The sequence below is a fragment of the Betta splendens genome, chromosome 9, assembly GCF_900634795.4.
Source record: "Betta splendens chromosome 9, fBetSpl5.4, whole genome shotgun sequence".
NCBI classification, from domain to species: Eukaryota; Metazoa; Chordata; class Actinopteri; order Anabantiformes; family Osphronemidae; genus Betta; species Betta splendens.
This window is the reverse complement of record NC_040889.2, coordinates 30943786-30968496: the sequence shown is the minus strand read 5'-3', so window position 1 is coordinate 30968496 and position 24711 is coordinate 30943786. Positions and strand designations below refer to the sequence as shown.

Genomic DNA, 24711 nt, shown 5'->3' with positions numbered 1-24711 from the left:
TTGTAGAAGAGCTATACAGACCTGTCTGTGTGTGTACTGTAGCAGTGAGAGTGAAAGGCGATAATCTCTTAAAACCATTAAGGATTAAAGAGAAGTGAAGGAGAAGAAAACAAGTCTTTTGGTCCCTTCCACTATGTGTTGGGTCTTCATTGGTCCTGTATCCAGACACAGATCAAGGTGCAGCTTCTTTATCTACTTGTATGTAAGTTTACTCGTCTTTGACTTTTTCTGTTACTTGTTGTCTTGTGTCTCCTGTCATGTGTGCTTCTCTAACTACATCAAAATTAACATGTCTTCTCTTCTATCTACCATCTGTCCCTGTGTCAGACTTGTGTACATGTTAGGGACAGACAGGTAGAATATCCTTAATGCATTCCTTTGCCTAAAGGATATTGTGGCTATGGAGGATCTGGTAAAACACCTCTCCAGATGTCAACACCTGGGCTGGATGTATGTGATTGGTGAGTTGATTGACTGCTGTAAAAGGCACAAATCTGTCTAGCAGCTATGGCTAGTGATGTGTGTTCCCACTGTAGCTATAGTGGAGAAGAAACCTCCAGAACCAGGCTAACGATGGGTAGCCATCTGCCTAGGTTGAGTTGGGGGAGAACAACAGGCAGCAAACAAACAGCTTTCAGTCACATGAGGTTAATCACATGGAAAACAATGAAATGACTCAAAAAACCCATTAGTGATGAACACAGCATTAACTTTACTCACATCATTTACATAAAACTACTCAGTGATGAATGACAAACCAACATGATCCAATTATTGCGTGGCAGCAGTAGCACGTCTGTAAACCAAACACTGGTCATCTGGATTTAATTATATTATGACGCTGTGACAGAGCTAAAGCAAGGCTTCAACCACTGGTTGTCCTGTGGTCACAAGGCGAAGCCAGACATCTGGAACCAGATGTTTTGCATCCTGTCGGACTCTCAGTTACTGATGCTGGACAACCTGCAGGTACTATGGATGATCAGAATGTTTGTGCCGGGTCCCTTTTAAATTACAGCTTTCCTCCTGTGTTCCTCAGATCCATCCCCTCCTGCTGGCAGAGAGGGCGGAGGCTTGTACTGTTTGGCTGCTAAAATACACTCTTCGTGTGACCTCAGCACCCCCTTGCCCCACCCACAAAGGTAAAACATTATGGGTTCTACAGAGCTGCAATACACAGAGAGACACTGAGACAGGTGGACACAATGATACACAGTTATGCTGTATTTAATGCAGTGTTGAACGGTCTAACTGGTAAGAGTGTCTAATTTCTTTCTGATGGTTGCTACGGGGATTAGATTGTCTGGATAATCTTAACGACGCATCATAATAACAATCTCATAATCTGAAATCTGAGGCTGGTACCACTCCAGAATGTACTGTATGCCTGTGTCTCTGCTCACTGTTGACAATCCTAACCTAAACTAAGTAGGAGCTGAGTTTAAGGAAACTAGAGTTTAAGATTTAAAAGTTGGAAGTTAAAGTTCAAAGATCACAGATTTTACTGACATTAACATCAACGTATCTGAATTAAGGTGTAGAAAACCGTTTTTGTGACTTGGATCTAAATCAAAGCGGTTGACACAGACTCTGTTGTACTAAAAAACAACCAAATTTATGAGATGCAAAAGACACAAATTAGAAAATGATAAAAAGTGGATTAGGATGCATGTTATAGCTACCCAGTCTGATGGATCAGTCCAAACCACAGGTATTCACAGTTCTGTTCAATTATTACAGAGTAATTGAACCAGTAGGAAGAGAGAAGGCGAGATGTAAGTTGGAGCAGGCTCATGATGGCAGTGGGTGAACAGTGCAGTGCTTGTTGAATTAGACAGAGCCAGAGCTCCAGCATCCCTCTGAGCTCTGGACTTATTCTTTGCTAACACTAAAGAGTCCTACAGTGCATGCTCCCTCCCACCCCTGGGCAGAGATGACCATGACATCCTGCATCTCCTGCCTGTGTATAGACCTGTAGACCACTGTGTGGACAGGGCTCTGCAACCCACATGTGGAGGACATAAATGCCATCACAGACTGCATTACAGACTATGTTAACTTTTGCTGTGAAAACACTGTTCCCTTCAGGCGGGTTCGGTGGTTCGCCAACGACAAGCAGTGGGTCACCCCTGATATTAAAGCTCTGCTAAGGTAAAGGAAGAGAGCATTTAAATCAGGGGACAGGGAGGAACTAAGGAGGTTGCAGAAGGAGCTGAGGAGGAAAATCCGTGAGGGGAAGGCCAGCTACTGGAGGAAAATGGAGAAGCAGCTGAAGCAGAACAACGTTAGTGAGGTGTAGAGAAGCCTGAAAACCAACTCTGGCTTCAAAGCACCACACCCACAGGCTGAGGGGGACCTGAGCTGGGTCAATGACCTGAACTCACATTTCAATAGGTTTTACCTATCACCCACTCATACCCCCTAGCAGCTGCCTCCAAACCTTTTGTGACTTCACACCACTGGACCACCCCCCACAGTCCTTCACGCCTCTAAACAAAGGCCTTTACCATCAGCCCTGCATAACGGCTACTCATCTCAGCAACACTCCACTCCACTTAACACCAACCTGAGACACTCCTTCAACCCTTGTGCTTCTCCAGCACCCAGCTAAAAAAGGGCTTAAGAGGATTAAGGCCAGGAAAGCAGCTGGACCAGATGGCATCAGCTACAGACTCCTAAAGTCCTGCGCAGATGAACTGTGGGGAGTCATGGAATACGTGTTCAACCTGAGCCTCAAGCTCAGGGTGGTACCACGGCTCTGGAAAACCTCCTGCGTGGTACCAGTACCCAAGACACTGCATGCCAAAGACCTCAGCAGCTTCAGACCAGTGGCCCTCACGTCCCATCTGATGAAGACACTGGAGAGACTGGTTCTGGGTCACCTCCGCTCTGCGGTGGGAAACTACCTGGACCCATTGCAGTTCGCCTACCGACATGGCATAGGAATAGATGGCGCCATCATCTCCCTTCTACATCAAGCTCTTTCTCACCTGGAGAAGTCCGGCAGCTCTGTGAGGATCATGTTTTTTGATTTCTCCAGTGCTTTCAACACCATGCAGCCAGTGCATCTGACACTGCCTGACCAGACCAGCCTGGAGGAGGTTGGTCTGGACCTCCACCTGACTGAGTGGATTTTGTTCTGTTTTCACTCACTAACCATCATTTTCATTCCCTCACACAAACTGATACCACTAAATGTGACTCTCAACAAAACAATGGATTAAAAAAACAAACAAACATAAAATTGATCATCTGTAGCAAACTGACACTAAATCTGTAGTGACAGTAACATTCAGACACATGCACAGTGCAGAGCCGCAGCTATACGTGGCAACAATATTAACAATAGAATACTAATAGTAAATAATATAGAAATTAAAAACACAGAGCATGACATATGGCTTTTTCTTTCAATGTTTATCCTCATCTTCTCTCCTGTCGCTGGTCACCATAGCAACTGCATCACTGGCATTTATCATGGCAATAGCTGCTCAGTCAGTGTTTCTTATAATTGGTTTCTTATAATATAAAAAATAAACTACAACCATTCCCACTATGCACCTGTTTCAGATGGTGAAGACAGAGGGCGTCAACAGAGCATGCCCAGTAACTCCACTGTAGACACGCCCACTGCCAGAATCACGGTGAGCGCATTGAAAATGACACAAAAACATAGAGGGATCAGACCTTTGTTTCCATGGTAACAGGGACCTAGCTGTAGATTAGCTGGTTGGCTCCACCTACAGGTCAAACAGCGTGGGAGCAGACAGACAGACAGACAGGTGCAGAGTGGCTCCCACTCCTCCAAAAAAAAAAAAACAAAAGATATTACCATTGTACATTAACATATTCAGCAAGTAACATTATACAAATTTTTAAGTTTTCATTACTGCTTTTTTGAGTGTTATTGTTACACTGTTAAATTTACTAATTATTTAACCAGCAGCATTTTTGTGAGCACTGCAATAAATATATTTATAGATACTTGGTGGGAGATTGATTGTATCACACCATCCTTTTCAGGGTTTTCTGTCCCAGAGGCTGAAACAGTCTCTTCGTCGAACCCGATCGCAGCCCAAACTGTCTCGTCAGCACAGCATTAAAAGTGAATCCATGAATCCTGCTGAAAGCAGGTAACATGTCTGATACCACAATGTAGTCAAATGATGTGATGCTTTTTCATACTTAGTAGCCATACACTGCTCATATCCATGATATGTTAACCTGAGCCTGATCCCTTGTGATGTGATTCTGTCTGGTTACTACTGGAGGACAAGTTCTGTAACAATGGTTGAAACAAAGCACAGATTGCTACACTGCTACTTATCAGTTTAAACACAACATTTACATGACACATAATCTGTCTGCTGAGAAGCAGGGAGGCTGAAGTGTGGGTTTAATCCCTGGATGCCAGCAGCACAAAATGACAATGGGTGAGGAGGGGCAGTGGATTAACGGGAGGAGCAAAGAGGGAGAGTCACACTTACAGAGGAGGCGAGGAGAGGACTAAGGAGACGAGGAGGGGAAGTAGGGCAGCCTCACTGCAGGGGAGGGGCAACTGCTGACAGGCAGGGTGGTCGAGTCATATCGAGACAGCAAGAGAAAGCTACTAGCCGTGTAGCTTCATTAACGAGAAACCAACAAGCAGAGAGACAACCAGAGAGACAGACAGGTCTTCAGCTATTCGACCACACAGCATCAGAATCAGCAGGTTCTCCATCTTTCTTTCTCTCGTCTCTCCTTCTGCTGCTGCAAAAGAACATGCATCTATAACCCCCAACTTCCTCCTCCTTTTCCTCCTCCTCCACAGCAATCAAAATGCTCGGTGAGTATCTGCACAGATCCTGCACACATCCACCGTCTTTGTTGTGTGACTAAACACAGCAGCTGCAATGAGTCATTGTGTGTGCTATAGTGGCATGGCGGCATCTTCCCATTAATTTGCATAAGTATCTATTCTGCGTTGTGTGCTAACAGTGCTTTAGCTTGTGTCAGAGCTGGACCTGCTGGTAGACAACACAAGGTTAAACATGCAGACATCCCTGAAGACTTAAAGCTTGCTATGAGAAGATACAGAGGCCAGATGAGGCAGTGGTGCTGCTGATGTGTGTTTAATGTCAGAGCTTGCTGCCACCCCACAGAGCTCCCCATCTGTCCTTGAAATCATATTTCAGTTTTATCTTCTATCTATAATCATGATGGGTAAATCCTAAATTATGTTTCATTCCTAGTGTGGCCCCTCCCCCTTCTTTCCCAACTGTGATGGACTTAGAGTAATGGTAGGACCTCTGTACCTCGCCAGCGGTTGGTTCTGGTATACTTGGGTTTTTATGTTAAAGCTTTGAATGACAGTCATTGTCAGACGTCAGAGCCAGTGGGTTAATGTTGGTGCAGACTTGGCCATAACGAGCAGACAGGACAACTGATGAGGAGCAAGCATCCATTTATAGGCAATCTCCTAGGTTCATATTTGACTTGCGTATTGACTTCTTAAGCCAATAATCTTCTATGCATCAGCTGCTTGAGCGGATCCAAGCTTTGATACTGAAGCTTGCATGAATAACAAGCAGCTCACTGAATGTTAGCTGCTGGTTTGGGTGCAGTTGTGCAAGAAAGGCATCAGTAACCAGCATCTGGTCATCAAAGTGGAAATGTTATAATGATTAAATTTATTACATATTTTACATTGGCCCAAGATGTTTGAACATTAAGGTCTGCAAAGTTAGACATTTGCTGACTGTGCTTGTGTTTGTGTTGAATAAAAGAGCTGCTGTCAGCTGTTAGATTGAGTGTCTGGTTAGGCTTTTTCTAAGCTTGATGGTTGTTGCTAAACTGTCACTGTGGAGTATCACAGGGGTGTTGTCCTTGTCCTGCTGCCTAGTGGGATGTTTTCGTATAGTCGTGTTGTCACACTGACGTGCCTTGAGACAAGTCCTGCAGTGACTTGGTGGTGTACAAATAGGCCAAACATATGCAAAAATGTTCTCAAACACTCATATTCAGCAGAATCAAATTCTACCCAACGTTTTGGCTTAACAGGCAAAACAAAAGCAATTACTGGTTTGAGATTCTGTCGTTCAAGGAGGAACCTCACACTTAGGACCCCACCTCTGTAGTTTGGAGCCTGAGGCCTTTCTGTCAAATTTGTTTTAAGCTCATTTTGTAGTTCATTCTATGCTTGTGATATTAACATATTCATCCTATGCTTTAAACAAATAACATGGTTGCTCTCTCATCACGATAGTGAGAGAACAAAGTTCTGTCTTTATGAACTCTGAATGAATCTGTGGTGGCCGTGGAGATTCTCAGCCATCCAGGTGGAATAGTCTGAAGGTTGAGTCATGTCAACTGGATTTTTTTCTTTTCAGTAGTAGAAAAAAAGAAGAAATCTACTTGATATGACTTAACCTTAAGTCAAACTGGTGTCTTCAAGCCTGTTGTCTGTGTTTCAGGTGTGTGATGCAGCGGCTGCACTGCAGTAGCCAGGAATCTCTGCTAACCACTGGCTGTGTTTCATCTCTGGAGCTCTGGATGGACCAGTCTGTGATCATCAAACCAGTCCACTCCTCCCTCCTGGGCCAGGATTACTGCTTCGAGGTGACCCATAGACTACTTCAGTAACACCAGTTATGTCACAGAGGGGAACAGCAGATTACCAAAACATACACTGCTCAAAAGATGCACTTGGCTTTTGATGAGAACTTAAAGTTAAAAAAATCTCTCTCTCTCTCTCTCACTCACTCACTCACTCACTCACTCACTCACTCACTCACTCACTCACTCACTCACTCACTCACTCACTCACTCACTCACTCACTCACTCACTCACTCATTCAACTGAAGTCAGTACACAATTTAAAACCTGAGGTCACAGGTTGATTCAGTTGCCTGAATGATATAAACATCCAGACCAGATCCAGAAAGGTGTCCTGTTGGGCTTCCTCCTAGACCAGTTGGTGGACCAGGACATGCTACTGTATACACTAGGCCTTCCCATCACTGGCCTGACGCCTACCTAGTCATGTTCCCTGTCAATTTGCTCTCATCTCTGAAGTGAACCTGCTGGAAACCACCAAAAGTGCTGGGCTGCTGAGGGAGAGCTCCTGTTGTCCATCTTCTGTGCAGTCCTCTGCATGGTGTAATGGACATATTTGTCTGTGGCCTTTTCATTGTATCAAAGCAGATTAAACTGATTTACCACACTGGGCAGATTAAGTCAGTTTACCCAATTTGCCTCTATATACACCTCTGATACACTACTGAAATGTTGAGCAGCTAATACGGCTTATTGTCAGGCAGGCTATAACTTCTGACCTGTGTCTTCTAGGTAACTACCTCAACAGGCACCAAGTGTTTTTCATGTCGCTCGGCAGCAGAGCGAGACAAATGGATGGAGAACCTGAGACGAGCCGTTCATCCCAACAAAGACAACAGCAGGAGGATGGAGAATGTGCTGACTGTGTGGGTGATCGAAGCAAAGGACCTGACCACGAAGAAAAGGTAGGCCTGTACCCGAGCCTCTCGATCAGCTGCATTATGAGACAATAACAGCACTATCTATGCTACAGGTACTTCTTTGAGCTGTGTCTGGACGACAGTCTTTATGCTCGAACATCATGTAAACTGAAGACTGACAACATCTTCTGGGGAGAACGCTTCGACTTTAGCAGTCTGCCATCTATCAGCGCTATCACACTGCACCTCTACAAAGACACAGACCGGAAGAGGAAAAAGGACAAGAGCAGCTACGTTGGACTGATCAACATTCCTGTTGCTACAGTGACTGGCAGGCAGCTAGTGGAGAAGTGGTACTCAGTGAGCACGCCCAGTACAATCCGAGGTACAATGCGAAGCTGCATATGATATTTGTCAGTAATGAAGTTGAATCATTAGTTGTGTGAAATGTAATTTAATACAAATAAATCATAAAACAATGTATTTGTTTAAGAAACATGGGTGGAAAGTCCTGTACATGCAAGTACTCACACTGCAGAAGTTTGTTTACTGAGGACAAGGATGGGATGATACAACTTAGTCAGTTACAGAAAGTAGCATCTAAAACCACAGAAGCAGCACCAAACAAATAGCTTTTGGTAAAAGACCAGCAGATTTCAAAGCTGACAAATAAGCAGTCCTGGCCTTGACCTTCGTTAAAATATTTCATTTAAACTGACCGTTAATACAAATCTGTGTTTCAGGGAAATCTTCAGTGCCGATGGTCCGGATCAAAGCTCGACACCAAAGTATTGTCATCCTGCCCATGGAGCAGTACAAGGAATTTGCAGAGTACATCAGCTCCAACTACCTGCTGCTCTGTAACACTCTGGAAGCCTCCATCAGCCTGAGAGCTAAGGAGGAGCTGGCTGCTGCACTAGTCCACATCCTGCACAGCACTGGCAAAGCCAAGGTAATACGTCCACCTTAGGTACAGATACTGTAGCACCTCCACTTTAGGTACAGGTAGCACCTCCACCTTAGGCAAAGGTAGCCCTATCCCACCGTCCTCCACTACTCTAGGTACAGGTAGTCCCACCCATCATCCTCCACCACTCTAGGTACAGGTAGCCCCACCCACTATCCTCCACTACTCCATCTGACCAACAGGTGTAACCTTAATGAAACACCATCGATTGTTATGAAGACAATTAATGTATGTTAGCGATATGTTTCCGGTGGGGTTCTGTTACATATAATTTTGAGCTAGTTTTCAGGCTTTCGTATCTTTAATTGTACACTTGGGTACAGATTGAATAGGAGAATCAGGGATTAACTAGAATGATGATGCATATTGCTGCTTGTGTTGTCTTATAACCTCTATCATCTGTACAGATGGAATGGTTCGTTTTCGCTCATTTCAGTCGACTGTCTGTGCCCTTTCCGGCGCTGATCATACACTCATCACACCCTAATGAGCCGATCTCCTCCCTGGTCTGTCTGGGGAAGGTATTAAAAATGTTAATAAGGCCACCCCCACTTTTAGGACCAAAGATGCAATTCCAGGGTAAAACCAAAAGGTGGAGCTTTATTATCTGACCTGTATAGTTAGAGTCAAATATCAAGTATAGCCACAGTTCTAAGAACAGGACATAAACTGACAGTCATCAATGTCAGTTCTACACTTTTTGCTAGGGCAGACAGACAAACAGACGGACATATAAACAGTCAACTAAAAAGTTGAGAAAACTTGAAAAGTTTTCTTCATGTCAGAGCTAAATGTTGTACTTAATCATAGATAAGCATCAGCAGCTCACGCTGCCACAGCTGCCAAACTACCTTCTGGAGGTTTATCAGTTACTAGATGTATTAGGTTGAATTGGACTTTACAAATGTACCAAATGAAATTCCTAAATTCTCATTCTATATATTCAGGCCATATTCACTTGGATGTAGTGTGTGTCAGTCAGGTTGCTTCAGAAGCTGTTTCAAATGAGAAAAGAGCATTTGAATCTTCTAATCAAGCTTAGATGAACATAACAATAGAGAGCCTCTTTTCAGACAGAGCGACCAATCCACAGCACTAGTTAGACTGGTTTCACACCATCCCCTTCTCCCCAAAGCATCAGAGTCCTGTAGTGCTCTTACCTGATGGGATGTAACCAGTTACATTTGTGAACTACTAAACTAACTTCAAAGAGCCTAGTGGTTAAAGCACACAACTTCCCACCCATAGTTTTTTTAAATCAACCCGTTTTTGTTAGTTGGTGGTTTAATATAAGAAACTTTCATATTCTGAAGCCATAAACCTAACTCTTTCTTTTTAAAAAGTTTTATTTACAGATTTTAAACATCCAGTTAATTTGACCATTTTTTAAACCAGGTTGTCTGAAAGTTAGGTCATTGCAACGCCATTCTTTTAGAGCACAAATGTTTCTCTTCATTTGTTCAACTGATGAGCCAGTTCTTTACAGGTGTGAAGTGAAGCCTATTGTAAATGAAGGATAATGTGTACTGTAACTTTACTGAGACTGAAGCTTCCTGCACTTTTGGTAATGTTTCTACTTTAAGAAAAGTCTCTGAGTTAACTTGAAAATTATTGAGCTGTCACAATCAGCCGATTGTGGTGACATTTGGCAGTAAAAGGTGACTGAAATGACACAGAACTGAAACAATATCAGCTGGCATAACTCTGGTAACACACATAGATAATCAGATGTCCATTTATTACTGGATATGGTGGATGATGATGCTGATTTCCTGCTATACAACCAGGCCCAATGTCTGTCCATTCTTGAGGCACTGATGTGCTTTGCCTTATCTGATTCTTCTCGCCTTGTCAACACAAACTGGGCGCGCAGATCTCTGTATTTTGTGTCACTCGAATTTGTGTGGTAAACAAAAGGCACCAGACGCAAGGAGTCTCTAGCTGGGAGATTCTGTGCCTCAACCACTAGGCTGTTGGTCCTCTGAGGGTGACCTACTGTATGCACACATACTAAGTTCCTTCATACAGCATTATGTTAACAAAGCCTTGATTTGAGTGAAACCATGAAATATTTTCTTGTTAAGCAGTTTACAAATATATCTGGTTTTCATGGCTCAGGGGAAGTTTTGTAAAAGTTGAGTCATGTCAACTCTTTCAGTCTGGAGCAGAAACCATCTTCTACAATTTGTGTCCTTCTTGGGCAAGGGTTCATCACACCTACTCACTTTTGTGTCTTTTGTTCAAGTAACGAGGCAGTTTTTTGCAAGTGTGAAGTGAAGCCAAACTGGAGGGTAATATGGAATTTCCCTCAGACTGAGGAAGCTTTTGGCCTTTGTCAGTTGTCATTTATTCCTGGCAGGTTGAAAAAAAATGCCGGTAAATTTTGTGCTAATCACTACAATACAGTAATACATAGTATAATTAGAACAAATAAAGTATCCATGTGGATCTTGACTAAATGTTTTCCTAAAGGGCATTGTATTCAAAACTTAACGAGGCAGTTACACATTAAGTACATCACAGTGGTGGTCATGACTGGTGTAGGGGGGCTTGGTGTAATGGTAGTCATGCTATTGTCATGACGAGATCAGTGTAAAATCCAGCAGGAGCGAGGCAGCAAAAACTTGCTACTCCATCTGTAGGTACAGGTATTCCCACCCATCATTCTCCACTACTTTAGGTACAGGTAGTCCCATCCACCATCCCCTTCCACCTTAGGTACAGGTAGCCCCCACCCACCATCCTCCACTATTCTAGGTACAGGAAGTCCCACCCACCAACCTCCTCCACCTTAGGTACAGGTAGTTCCACCCACCTCCCTCCGCCACCTTAGGTACAGGTAGTCCCACTCTCCATCTTACACCACCTAATGATAAAGATCTTCAACTCCTTCTTGTAGGACTTCCTAACAGACCTGATGATGTCAGAAGTTGATCGTTGCGGTGATAATGACCAGTTGATCTTCAGAGAAAACACGCTGGCAACAAAAAGCATTGAGGAATATCTGAAGCTGATTGGACAGAAGTACTTGCAAGATGCTCTTGGTAAGTTCAGCACTGCACACTTTCCTCTCAGAACCTTCTGCAAATTCTTGGATAGTCAAACAAGTCAGCAGAAATATGAGCTATGATTAGGAAGGTACCAGTGTGGTGTCCTCTCTCCAATGTTTAGCAGGCATACAGCATCCATCAGTTTATTGGTCTCTGGTCCTCCTGTCTCTTTGTTTTAGGTGAGTTTATTAAAGCTCTGTACGAGTCCGATGAAAATTGTGAGGTCGACCCATCTCGCTGTTCAACCTCTGACCTCGCAGAGCATCAGGCTAACCTGAGGATGTGCTGTGAACTTGCTTTCTGCAAGATCTTGGACTCGTATAGGTAAATCAGAGAAAATCTTTCATTATGATTTTTCCAACTGTGCAAAACTCGACAGAAGAACTCACTGCTAAAAATGTGTCATTTTATTTGTGCCACCTATTTTTACCCATAGGTTTCAAAATATAAAATAAAAACACACCATTTTGATCTATAATAGAATAGAATAGAACAGAAAACCTTTATTTTTCCCTCAATGGGGAAATTGCCATGTTGCAACAGCAGGAAAATGCATATAATGCAAAAGACATAAATACAGAATTGTTGGAAAAAAATATGACTATACTCTATCACATTCTTGCTAAATTATCAAATAGGGTGTTTCCCCGGGAACTGAAGGAGGTGTTTGCATCATGGCGGCAGGAGTGTGGTAGCCGGGGGCGGCCCGACATCAGTGAGAGACTGATCAGCGCATCATTGTTCCTGCGCTTCCTGTGTCCAGCTGTGATGTCACCGTCGCTGTTTGAATTGATGCAGGAGTATCCAGACGAGCGTACAGCAAGAACCTTGACCCTGATTGCCAAGGTGATCCAGAACTTGGCCAACTTCAGCAAGTAAGTCTGGGCTCCTACTTGGAAGGGCTTTTAATTTGAACCTGGTCTAAGAAGATTAAATAGCCTCTATTGTCATTGTCAACAAGGCATGAATGTTTTGACTGTGAACACACTAAAAGGCTTTTACTGTACTGTAATAATTGTAGCTGATCCTGAGTTATCTGTGTACCTGACTGTTGCCTGTGGCTGCAGGTTTGGCACCAAGGAGGAATACATGCTGTTTATGAACGACTTTGTAGAACGACAATGGAGCAGCATGCAGCGCTTCCTGCAGGAGATTTCAAACCCAGATGGGCTGAACCACACTGCTGGCTTCGATGGGTATATTGACCTTGGGAGAGAGCTGTCTTGCCTGCACACACTACTTACTGAGCTGGATCAGGTAAGACTAGAACAGGTAACACGAGGGCAGGTAGCATCTCCCCCCTTTAACACCTATATCTCTTTCTCAAACTGTTTTGTCTCCAGTCCTGCCTGGCGAAGCTTGGCCCTCTTCCTCGGGTTCTCAGAGATGTTTCGGCAGCTCTGGTTAACCCAGGGGGCCTGGGTAATCCTGGGTCTTTCTCCTCTCCAGAGCCACAGCGGGTGGTGGCTCCACCTCCTCTGTCCCCACCCCCTCTGTCTCCACCACTGTCTCCTCCCTGTAATCCCTCCATTGGCCTGCAGGGTGGCATTGGGCTGGACGGGAGGTTAGCATCAACAAAATACAAGCATAAACCAGCAGAGACATAGATTTGTACATGGAATGTAGCATTCCAGCCTTTGCAAACGTCAAAGATTAGCTATAAGGAATTTACTGGTGAATAAGAACGTCAGACGACATGTATTAAGTTTCCTCTGCCAACACCAACTATACTGTAATATTAATACTAATATCATTGAAACACACACCATTATCATCATATTGTGCCATTAATTGAATGTCTGCTAATCCTGACTTTGTGTTTGTACTTGTTCTTATTGACCTACTGGCTCTCTGTGTTTGCAGTGTAGTGGACTTTACCAGACTTCCATCTCCAACGCCTGAAAACAAAGATTTATTTTTTGTCACTAAAGGATCCAGTTTGCAGCCCACATCAGGTAACCCTTGACTTAGGATCTTTATGCTGACATCACTCTGGCTACTGACATCTGACCCTGTGCTGCTGATGTTATCTTCTGCAGGCCTACAGGGTTCTCCTGCTCCAAGCTCTTCCTACTCAGAACCCAATGAGACTGAGGCAGCCTTTGAAATGAATAATGGGTGCCGGAGGGATGGGATGGAGCTGACCAATGAGAGTCGCAGCCTGTCTCTGGTTGACCTACAGGACTCCTCTCCTACTGATGGCCTTGACGACAGCAAATGGCAACGTAGGACAGGGCTACTCCCCCTGTCTTTCCAGAACCCTGTGTATCACATGACCACCACATCTCCTCGGCAGCCACAGCAACAGCAGGATGCCACACCATCAGATGGGTCAGCAGGGTCGCAAGGAAATGTCGACACCATGGCAACCAAGCCAGCATTTCTCACCCAGATGTCTGTCGGGCTCGGAGGTGGGGAGAGGGGGGAGAGGATGTCAGCCATGTCAAGCAGCAGCAGTGGAGAGGAGTACTCCAGACGAGCTCTGTCCCTCACTGAGACTCTCACAGGTGACCAGAACCAGATCCACTAAATAACAATGTGGGGGGTGGACGAATGATCAGCAAGGATTTGACATGCGAGTGAAGTTTGCTAGTTGGTTGGGGAAATTATGTTTAGCTTCCTCTTGGTGAAGAATAAAAATTTCACTGAATGAATAACACCAATATTTAGTTTTGCTCAAACGTAAACATAAAAATAAGACCTTCAACTGTGGTAACTGAGCTTTGGACATAGGAGTGAGATGAGTTACCATACATACAGCAAAAAGAAACACATTTTACACAAATCACAAAACCAGCAGCTTAGTCAGAGATATAAGTAACAAGTTTTTCATTTACTCTTCAGGAAGGAAATAACAAGTATAAAACACTTTCTGACGATGTCACATCTTTGTTGTCCCTATCCACCTTCCTAAGGTACCTCGGGGGCCCCTCGTCAGAATTCCTCAGGTCCTCAAAGACGCATTGATCAGCCCCCTCCCCCGAACTCTGCTCCCCCGGGACCTGCCCGAGGCCGGACTCCCCCCAGTATGCTCAGTGGCAGCGGTGGGGGTTCTGTCTATCCTCCTCGTCCAGCCTCTGGTAGCATAATGTCTTCAAGTCCTGACTGGCCAAGCAGTGGGCAATCACGACTCCGACAGACATCATCGTCATCTAAAGGGGACAGCCCTGAGAAACAGCGCCCGGCTGCCAAGGTAACAAACTGTTACTATTTCAACATATTTTCCTAGGGCGAGGGGCCATACTGTAGATCAACACATTTTATATATTTAGTGGGAGAGCTGGCAACAGCTCTCACACTATTGATATCATCAGATTTCTTTATTAGTGGGAACGCTGGCAACAGCTCTCTGATATCTTCAGATTTCGGGTTATCACAGTACTTCACAGTACTGAGCTGGAGTATGTGATGTCACAGCTAGAGTGTGAGGACACATTTTTTAAGCCAAAACCTTTCTATTTAACTCATTACTATGGCCACAGTTTTTACTCTATGAACATGTGTTTTCTACTCGCCATCAGACTTATATTTTAGTCTGTGTCTGCCTCAAAGCGCAGAGAGTTCAAAAATTTCGCCCATACACCAATGCATTTGTCTGTGAGGCTTTTGAGAAAAAGCGCAAAAGGAGTGGCCTTTTTTTAATATGCTGTGGCCACAATTCTTACTCCTCAAATATAAAACTTATGGCAGTTGCTCATTGAAACCTTGGGAATCATAAAGTGAAGTTATTTTTGTGATAACCATAATGGTTTTGCTGTAACAATCCTGTTGAGCAGGGGAGCAAATCAGCTTCAACTAATTGAGCTGATCTGTGGAGTACCTGCCTTTGGATGACCGTCTCCATGACAACGGCGCAGCTGCAGTAGATCGGTGATTGATCTCATTCTCTCTGCTCTTCTCAGTGTCCACAGCAGCTCTATGCATATAACTGATGAGTTCATTACAATGCCCATTCCTGATCAGAGCAGGTGTAAACATTCAGCTTTTTTAAACTACCTGATCTTTATTGTATAGGTATATATAGGTATATTTAGCCATACTTGTATTGTAGTATTAATAGTGAGTATTTCTGGCACCCTAACAGAAGCTGGTCACATTTGTCTTAGGTTTACACCTTTGACACTGTTGCAAGATTCAAGTCTTTGTTTAATAAAATTACTAAACATTTCTTTCCATCTGGAGGAACCTCTTGAGCTACGTTGTCTTTCAGCTATTATATACTGTACCTCAATGGCGTAAGTTATTGGCTCTGGAATGGGGGATGTGGGTTTGATTCCCCTCTGAGTCATGTTTATGCAATCACATTATAATATAAATATTTGTGTCTCACAGATAAATTGAGTTATATGCTTCATGTATTACTTTATTAGTAATCTATATTATAGATGAAGAAATTTTCGAAAGTTTCAGTTTTTTCAGTAGTATGTATACTGCTCCTCTGAGCAGTGCTTCAAGCAGCTAGTGTGGCTGAGTGGCTAAAGAGCATGGCTCTGATGCAGAAGATCCTGCTTTGAAACCTGACTAGAACAAGTCTTTCAGCAAAATTCAGAAGGATTTAAAGGATGCTAGTCATGTGTGAAACATCTTATAATTTATATTATTTAGCTCAAACTACTTTTGTTTTATTTGTGCATATTCAGCTCTACAACATTTTCTTTGCAGATCTGATCAGCTATACATTCAATTCATCCGGTAGTTTCAGTAATGTCTCAACTGATTAATTACAAATAGTAATTAGAATATTTTACAGTACAATAAAAATCCACATGCCCTCAAAATCTTTTACCCAATAAAAGCAATCCAATTGCTTATTAGCATGTTTTCTGCCTTTGACTGGATAGTTACTGACACTGTTTTAACTTTACCAGTTAAGCACACACTTCGCCTAAATCCTTTCAGAATTAAAGCATAAGTCAAAATCATTAGCTTTCGTAGAAAATCTTTCAACTGCTTCAGCCTTTTTTCTCATCCACCACTCATATCCTGTGGCTCAATGGTATAAGTCCTTGATTCGGGAGTAGGAGATCTGGTTTGGATTCCCATTGGAGGCATGTTTGTGCATTTAGTTATTAATATACATACTACATTGATTTCCTTAGGATAAATTGAGTTATATATTTAATATATCAGCAACATTCAGCTATATTATAAAAAACTACTGCCTCTGCAGCTACTTTCAGCTGTTTTAAACTTTCCAGTATTCTTTCAGCTCTATTCAACTCTATTTATCTATTTTGATGCATTCAGCTACATTTCGTCACATTCAGCAAAATTTCATCACTTTCAGCAGTCCTTTACACATTTCCTTTATTGTAGTGTTTCTTGATTTTCAGTTGACCTCTTTGAACTTTTCTTAATTTAACATTCAACTGCTTCAGCTTCTTCTGAAAATATTCAGCTCTGTTTAAAGAACTCCCAGTTCTCTTCAGATACATTCATCTAATACTTACGTTCAGATATGTTTCAAATGTTTCTGCTATTTTCAGCAATTCTTCAGCAATACATTCAGCATGGAAGCATTCACTGTGCATTTTCCTATGGGAATGCTTTTTCTAGTTATACCTGTACTTATTATGTTTTTCGGTTGTGTTCTTTTTCTCAACACTTTATTGTAGACAATTTCCACAATTTTCAGGCACAATTTTGTAAGCGTTTAAATATTGTATGTTTTTTGTTACATTTTCAGCTTTTCCAGTAGTGTGTATTGCGTCAGCTAGAGTGCGTGGTGTCACAGCTAGAGTGAGAGGGTGCACTTTTTAAAGACAGAACTTCTGTCTTTTACTCGTCACTACAGTCACAATTTTTACTCTATCAACGTAATTATTTCACTAAATCGTAGTCATACTTGTCTTCTTTCTAATGATGTGTCTGGCTCTGCTTTCACAGAGCAGAGTGAGCCTGATTTTCCCGCCTTTCGTCTCCATGGCGACGGCGCAGCTCACGGGTCAAACTGCCGATGCTCAGTGTACAGAGCAGTTCCATGCATATTACTGATTAGTCAACTACACTGTTTGATTGTTTAGTAATTAATCAGACTCTTCCTTTAAATCCTTTCAAAATAAAAGCACCAAGCCAAATAATTAGCTTTAATAGTAATATTTCTGCTTTTAGATGGGTAATTGACTATTTAAAGATAGATTAACAGTTTAGTAATTACACACACATGCTTCCCCTACGTCTTTTCAAAATAAAAGCACCAATTCAATTTATTAGCTTTAACTGCACTTTTTTGCCTTTGAATGGTTAATTATGACTATTTTAAGACTAATTGACAGTTACATTATTACCCCCATACATTTCCTTTAAATCATTTCAAAATAAAACCACCAATGCAATTTATGACCTTTAATGGCAAGATTTTCTAAAAATGTCTGGTTCTGAATAATTACCAATCGATAATTAGACTATTTTACAGTTCAGTAAATAACCACTGTAGTAGATTCAAATTATTAATAGTTTGATATTAATGCAGAAACATTAATATACCTCGAAGTTGGGGCACCAGGTTTGTTTTAAAGCTGAAACCACGCTTGTATCAATCTAGTCAATGTCAGACGTCAATTCAATAAGTTACCAGTTATGACGCGGTTCTGTGACCTCTGTTTAAATCTGAAGAACAATGCACACAAAACCAAATTTGCTTTTAACGTTTTATTAATCTAACACTACTGGATATATGAATAACATAATATGGAAATACTCAAATAAACAGAACAGAAAATGAGAAAACAATCAGAATGAGATGATCAGCGATGAATGAATCAATGAGTGAAAGGACCAGGAATGGTCAAGAGCTGAGTGTGTGATGGCTTTGATCAAGCGAAAAGAGTATTTGTTTCAAACTTATACAATACACGAATTTTCAATTTTAGCGCTTTGAGAAACACCAGAATTCTCAGAGGATTAGAGATGTTCGTCTTGCCTTAGTTTGGAGCTGTAGGCCGCTGTGCAGCGTCTCCCGTTACCGGCTTGGTTGAGCAGGCGTGCACTCTCTGATCCAGGTGCCACAGCCTCTGGGACAGGAATCGTCACCTGCGGTGATGATGACGGCTTGGGGTCAGCAAAGTAACAGTCAGCCAGGATGGGCTTTCAAGGTGTTTCAAAGCGTCAGCGCTACTTAAACTAGCCCAAAAAAGAAAATGGGCTGGAATCTAATTTAATTAGTTCGATCAAAAATATCTGTAATGGTTTCAGTTTTGCAGAGTTTCTTGATGACTTCCTAACGTAACAAAATCGTTGCTCGTTCGTATTTCTAAGTTCAACTTAAGTTTACAAAATTTAAGAACAAAGGAAAATAAAGAAATGTAATGCAACGCAAAAAGAGAAGGTGAAAGAAGTTTGAAGATAGAGGGTTATCCAATTCAAGTAGGGTGTCACTGGTTTAAATACCCCTGGGGCAGTGGTCACTGCAGGGCGGAGAAATGAGTTCATTCAGTGGTGAAGAGTTCCACCGCTTCAGATCAGGTATCAAACTATTTGATTTGGATTGCTCCTAAATCTGGGATAACTAATCTTTCCTCTTTTCATCAAGCTCAAAGATCCATCAACAACACAGTATACATGTAATGACCACTTTGGCACTCAACTAAGCAGGGAAGCAATAATAAATGCATAGAATATTAAGGTTTTATATGTGGTACCTTAAAACGCTGTAACAAATGAAATGTTATTCATGATGACTGGTCTTGTCTTATGTAGCACCAAGTAAACACTAAAACATACATGAATAATAAAGCAAGCAAAATCAAATTATAAATGACCTAATCTGGACATTACTAATTAAACAATCGTAACACTTAAAAATGTAATACAATAATGAGGATACCTAATTGTAGCTGGTGGACATAGTCTATGTGTATGTTGCACAGTGAGTATCCGTATTTCAACTTTGTACATTCACACAAAGGAAAGCATGGTGATAAGTTGAAGTCCCTTTGTAACTAGGAATTTCCTGGGCAAATCTGTAGATTAGGCATTAAACATCACACAGAAACCAATCTAATATCAAATGAAAACATTTCGTCCACAGAATACAATGGTATCAGTTTCATGAAAGTTGAAAGTTCTGGTGCATCGGAACCAGGCTTAATCTAAATCTTTTGCTTTAATAGGGCTGTTTTTGCTTTTGAAAGATAAATTATGACTATTTAACACTACTTTATAGTTTAGTAATCATACACAACCTCTAAATTCTTTCAAAATAAAAGCACCAATGTAATTTATTACCTTTAATGGCAAGATTTTTGTTTCTGACTGGTAAATATTTACTAGTTATTAAACTATTACACAGTTAAGTAATTATTTACAAATACTTTCTAGTATTACTTGCTAGTCAGCTTATTTATGATTGTCAACAATGCACCTTGGTCAACTTTTTAATCTTTGACATCTTTTTACCTTGGTCATCTTTTTAATCATCATCTTTTTAATTGCCATCTCTTGTTATCGTTTCTATCTTTGTCAACGTTTTCTCGTTTTCATCATTTTGCTGTTAGAACATCCTATGAGTAAGCAGTTACAGTAGTCCAGCATAGAGGTAACAATTGCATGGATCAGTTTCTTTGCATCACTCTGAGAGAGGATGCTTCTGATTTTAGCTATATTTGTAAGATGAAAGTAGGCGGTTCTGGAGATTTGTTTAATGTAAAAGAGAGATCCTGGTTAAAGATGACACCAAGGTTCCTCACAGTAGAATCTGAAACTAATGTTATGCCATGCAGGGTGGCTATCTGACTCAGTAGTGTCTCTCTCAGATTTCTAGGCCCAACAATAAGAATTTCAGTTTTATCTTTATTTAGTTGAAGGAAGGTTTGAGACATCCAGGATTTGACAAGGGTCTAGTTTCATTGAGTCTGACATTGTTTTGGTGAACGAACAGACCGACTCATTGTTAGTTTTAGTGACTTCTGATTGGCATAACCGGCCGTCAATACCTCCTGCGTGTATTACGATCTTAGCGTACTTACACTTATCCTTAGACAGGAGCTTAAGATAAGACTCAATGTTGCCCGCTCTGGCCCCAGGCAAAAACACTTAACTATGACCGCTGGATTCTCTAACTTCAGGTTTCGGACTAATGATCAGAGTGGGTTTTTCAGCGGGTGTGTCGCCCAGTGGGGAAAACCTGTGTGAAACGTGAAGCAGTTCGTGGTGAACCGTGGGTGCCTCCCTAAAGCTACATTTCTTACGAACCGTGACCCAGTCCTTACTCAGCTGCCTGGGACCGGGGGACTAGTAGCAGCTAAGCTTCCTTAAACTTCCATTTTCTTAACCGCTTACTCCCTAGTGCGGGGTGCCGGAGCCTATCCCAGCTGGCTACGGGCGAGAGGCAGGGTACACCCTGGACGCAGGGCAACACATAGACAGACAACCATTCACTCACACACCTACGGGCAATGGAGAGAAGCCAATCAACCAAATGCACGTCTTTGGACTGTGGGAGAACCCGGAGAGAACCCACGCAAACACGGGGAGAATGTGCAAACTCCACACAGAAATCTGGGAATCGAACCCAGAACCTTCTTGCTGTGAGGCGACAGTGCTACCACCGTGCCGCCAAGTGGGAAGCCATATTAGGAAAGTAAGCTAGGTGCTATGCTATTAGAGGAAACACTAGACAACAGTGTAGATTAGCAGGACGTTTAATGAAAGGAAAGGATGCTTGAGTGTTACAAGCTTGTTTTGCAACTCTTAGCAGTCGCTAACCAGATACAAGGCAATAATATTTTCGAAAAGAGCGCAGAGTAACGCTGTACACACACAGTGGCAGCAAACCTCAGTAATTGGAAGTGATGCGATATGCTTACCGTCAGTCAGCCCATCAGAAGGCCAAAGCCATGACTAGTTATTAAACTATTACACAGTTAAGCAATTAATTACAAATACTATCTTCAAATCCTTTCAAACAATGCAATTTGGTCAGTCTTTGACATCTTTTTACCTTGGTCAATTTTTGAATCGAATCATCTTTTTAATCCCCTTCTCTTTAATTGCTGTCATCGTTTTAATCTTTTTTTAATGTTTTGTCGTAGTCAACTTTTTGGCGTTAGCGGCTTAATCAGCGGTTGGCATCTTTTCGAATGGACTAATTGACAGTGTAGTAAATACGCTCACACACTTCCTCTAAATTATTTTAAAATAAAGCACCAATTGAATTTATTAGTTTTAATAACATTATTTTTGCTTTTGAACTATTATTATTACCAATTAAAGACTAATTAACAGTTTAGTAAATACGAACACACCCCCTTTAAGTCATTTGAAAATAAAAGCCGCAAGCCAAATCTTTAGCTTTAATATCACTATTTTTGCTTTTGAATAATAAATTATGACTATTTCAAGAAGATTTTTGGTAATTACTGGTTAATTATGACTAGTTATTAAACTTTTTAACAGTTAAGCAATTAACCACAAATACTTTCCTCAATCTTTTTAAAATAGCTTTTTCATGATCGTCAACGATGCACCTTGGTCACCTATTTAATCTGTCACCTTATTACGTTTAATCATTGTTATCTTTTTAATCTTTTTTATCGTGTGTGTGTGTGTGTGTGTGTGTGTGTGTGTGTGTGTGTGTGTGTGTGTGTGTGTGTGTGTGTGTGTGTGTGTGTGTGTTCAGGCACCGTCTCCCTGTGCACTGGATCGAACCGCGGCCTGGCTACTCAACATGAACTCTGCCTCCTCTTATGGCGAGACAGAGGAAGATCGTCATGATGATGCCCTCATCGAGAAGGTAGGAACCATGAGTCCAGGGTTCTCATCAATATGCAAACAATTGTCCATCCAAGAAAATGAATCTGCTGTGAATCAACTAGGTCTTCTCACGAACATGTGTGTACCGTTAAAAGAAAGAAGAAATTCTTTCTTTGCCATATGTTACACTTACAATGTTACTGTGTGTGTGTGTGTGTGTGTGTGTGTGTGTGTGTGTGTGTGTGTGTGTGTGTGTGTGTGTGTGTGTAGTACCAGCAGGAGATTGCATTACTGCAGGAGAAGTTACGAGTTGCTGCATTACGTCAGGAGGAATGCGAAACCCGCCTGATGGTTCAGGATCAACAGAACCAACGCATGTTGCAGGAGTACCAGGTCTGCTTGTCACCTGATCCCACTCATTCAGACATGTGACCCAGCTATGCCAATTGGACTGTGTGTGTTTCAGACTCGCTTGGAGGACACAGAGAGCAGACTGAGGAGACTGCAGGATGACAAAGACCTCCAGATGAACAGCATCATCAGCAGGTTTGAACACTTGTCTGTGTTTTTATACAATTGTTGACCGGTCAGTATGCTAACAATCCCACCTGTGCAGGTTGATGGCAGTGGAGGAGGAGCTGAAGAAGGACCACTCTGACATGCAGGCAGTGGTTGACTCCAAACAGAAGATCATAGAGGCACAGGTACTTGTCTGTTTGCCCCCCACCCTCTTCCTTCTCTGTATCACCCGTCTCTTTATCTTATCTGTCTGTCCATCAGGAAAAGAGAATAGCAAGTCTTGACGCCGCCAACACTCGTCTAATGGCAGCTCTGACTCAGTTGAAGGAGCGATATGCTGTGACATCACAGAGGAATGGCCTGTCTCCTAGCAACACATCATCGCTGCAGATCACTGAAAATGGGGAGTTTCGTAACTCTGGCAACTGCTGAGCAACATGCAGCTGAGCTGTGATTGGCTGTGACTGCAGGGAGAGGGAGTAGCTTATCTGCATGACATATGGGGTGGTCTGAGGCAGACCTAATTGAAGTCGCTATATTTGATTTATTTATTTTTTATCCAAGCAGCTAGTGCTATTGTATTTATCACCTGCACTCATGAACAAATGGAATGTGACTTCATCCCTGATGCTAGGTTACCCCACACAATCTGTTTTGTTTTGCATGTTTCCTCTTACAGTTTGACATCATATCCTGTTTCTCAATTGCACTTCATTGTCAGTCCTGGAAAATCAGTCTAAGACTTCATCTTTAACTGTGACTGACTCTGACTGTATACATCGCTGACTGAACTAGAACTAGAACTAGAACACACCCATTTAATGATCACCTCTCATCATCTCTGTGTGTGGCTCTGGTCACATTGGGTAATTTCAACCATGTGGTTACTTGTTTTGATCAAAAGTTCCAAGTATTATTAAAGTGAGGGGACCATATTAGACGGCAGGAGCACAGAGCTGTTATCGTTTTAATAAGAATAAGAATGCCTTTATTAGTCCCACAGCGGGGAAAACTGAGAAAAACCATACATACCATACAAACACACATCCATAACAGAGCACACATCTGCAAACAGAGCAAATGTTAAGTTAACAGACTCTTAGACTCTTTAGATTGTGATTTAAAGCAGCAATCCAACACTACTGTGTCCATTATGCTAATGTGTGTGTGCAGAGACAGGTCCTGCTTAGCCTAGTTTAACACAACAACTGGAAGCTTTCAGAACAAAGGTTGGGTTGTAAAGTGGGCTTCCGTAGAGTTCAGTTCTGGTTTATCAGGGGTTCAGAGGCCGTGTTGGGACATTAGTTTGTATTGTTTGAAACAATTCTAATTTTAATATTAACATTAAATTTATTGTAGAACAGTTAAAAAAAATCTTTAAATTGTGATAGTTTGTGAACATACACTCGTCTGCCTCTGTACAGTCTAGACTCTACTGAACTTCTCTCTGCTGTTCACAGTCTCTGTTCTTCTGTATTTATGAGAAACCTTTCATTCCTGTTCTTGTTATTTATGAACATGAGTATTTATAGAGAGATGCTCCAATAAACTATAACATCTATCTGTTCCATGGCAATGAGTGGCAGTTTATTTTATAGCAAATGTTGTGGATGTAGTGAATAATACCTGGAATCCCCTCTGTTGTGTAGACAGAAAGGTGTTAATTAAAAAGACTGTTGATATAATGTTTTCCATTTTTTATCAACTAATAAAAACTAAACAATGTGAAGTAATTCAATGGCATGTGTGGGACGTGTGGGTTCAGATACTGGGGGATGCTTTTCTGGCTGTGGTTGGTCATGTGTACAGGGAAATAGCTGGGATGGAGTAAATGGGGCTTATCTGTGTTATCAATTACCAGTTAATGTGGGGATCAATGGCTTTTTGTAGCCTCAGGTCATGAGAGTGGAGGAACATCTCATGCTACAGGGTAAATCTGTAGTGCTACAGTAAATAGTAAATGGTCCCGCACTGCATCACATTTACCCTAACACTCATTCACACATGGGTGACAGAGCTGCTGTGCAA

At 41.9% G+C, this 24711-nt stretch overlaps 1 protein-coding gene across 3 annotated transcripts; it reads left to right on the top strand.

Annotated features, from left to right (window-relative positions):
• The first annotated feature begins 327 nt into the window (after positions 1–327).
• LOC114862295 (disabled homolog 2-interacting protein-like) lies at positions 328–24421 on the top strand. 3 transcript variants are annotated; one of them, XM_029162457.3, is made up of 23 exons: positions 346–461; positions 851–969; positions 1040–1142; positions 3571–3644; positions 4024–4133; positions 4811–4825; positions 6453–6597; positions 7328–7500; positions 7569–7840; positions 8199–8407; positions 11322–11466; positions 11652–11796; positions 12111–12347; positions 12540–12729; positions 12816–13036; positions 13336–13427; positions 13512–13979; positions 14388–14665; positions 22091–22204; positions 22435–22557; positions 22631–22710; positions 22781–22868; positions 22945–24421. In XM_029162457.3, the coding sequence occupies exons 1-23, from the start codon at positions 401–403 to the stop codon at positions 23113–23115; spliced, it is 3633 nt and encodes a 1210-aa protein (XP_029018290.3). In that variant the 5' UTR covers positions 346–400; the 3' UTR covers positions 23116–24421. The 3 variants fall into 3 exon arrangements, with proteins under 3 accessions (XP_055367671.1, XP_029018290.3, XP_055367670.1); XM_055511695.1 differs by lacking the exon at positions 4811–4825 and having other exon boundaries at positions 347–461; XM_055511696.1 differs by lacking the exons at positions 22091–22204; positions 22435–22557; positions 22631–22710; positions 22781–22868; positions 22945–24421 and adding an exon at positions 20759–22065 and having other exon boundaries at positions 328–461.
• The last annotated feature ends 290 nt before the right edge of the window (positions 24422–24711 follow it).

What these genes read in the sequence shown, in the direction of transcription:
- LOC114862295 (XM_029162457.3), top strand. Translation starts at nt 401, where the DNA reads ATGGAGGATCTGGTAAAACACCTCTCCAGATGTCAACACCTGGGCTGG. An exon ending in GACCTGACCACGAAGAAAAG is followed by an intron (nt 7,501 to 7,568) that starts GTAGGCCTGTAC and finishes TCTATGCTACAG; the next exon opens with GTACTTCTTTGAGCTGTGTC. An exon ending in AACAGCGCCCGGCTGCCAAG is followed by an intron (nt 14,666 to 22,090) that starts GTAACAAACTGT and finishes GTGTGTGTTCAG; the next exon opens with GCACCGTCTCCCTGTGCACT.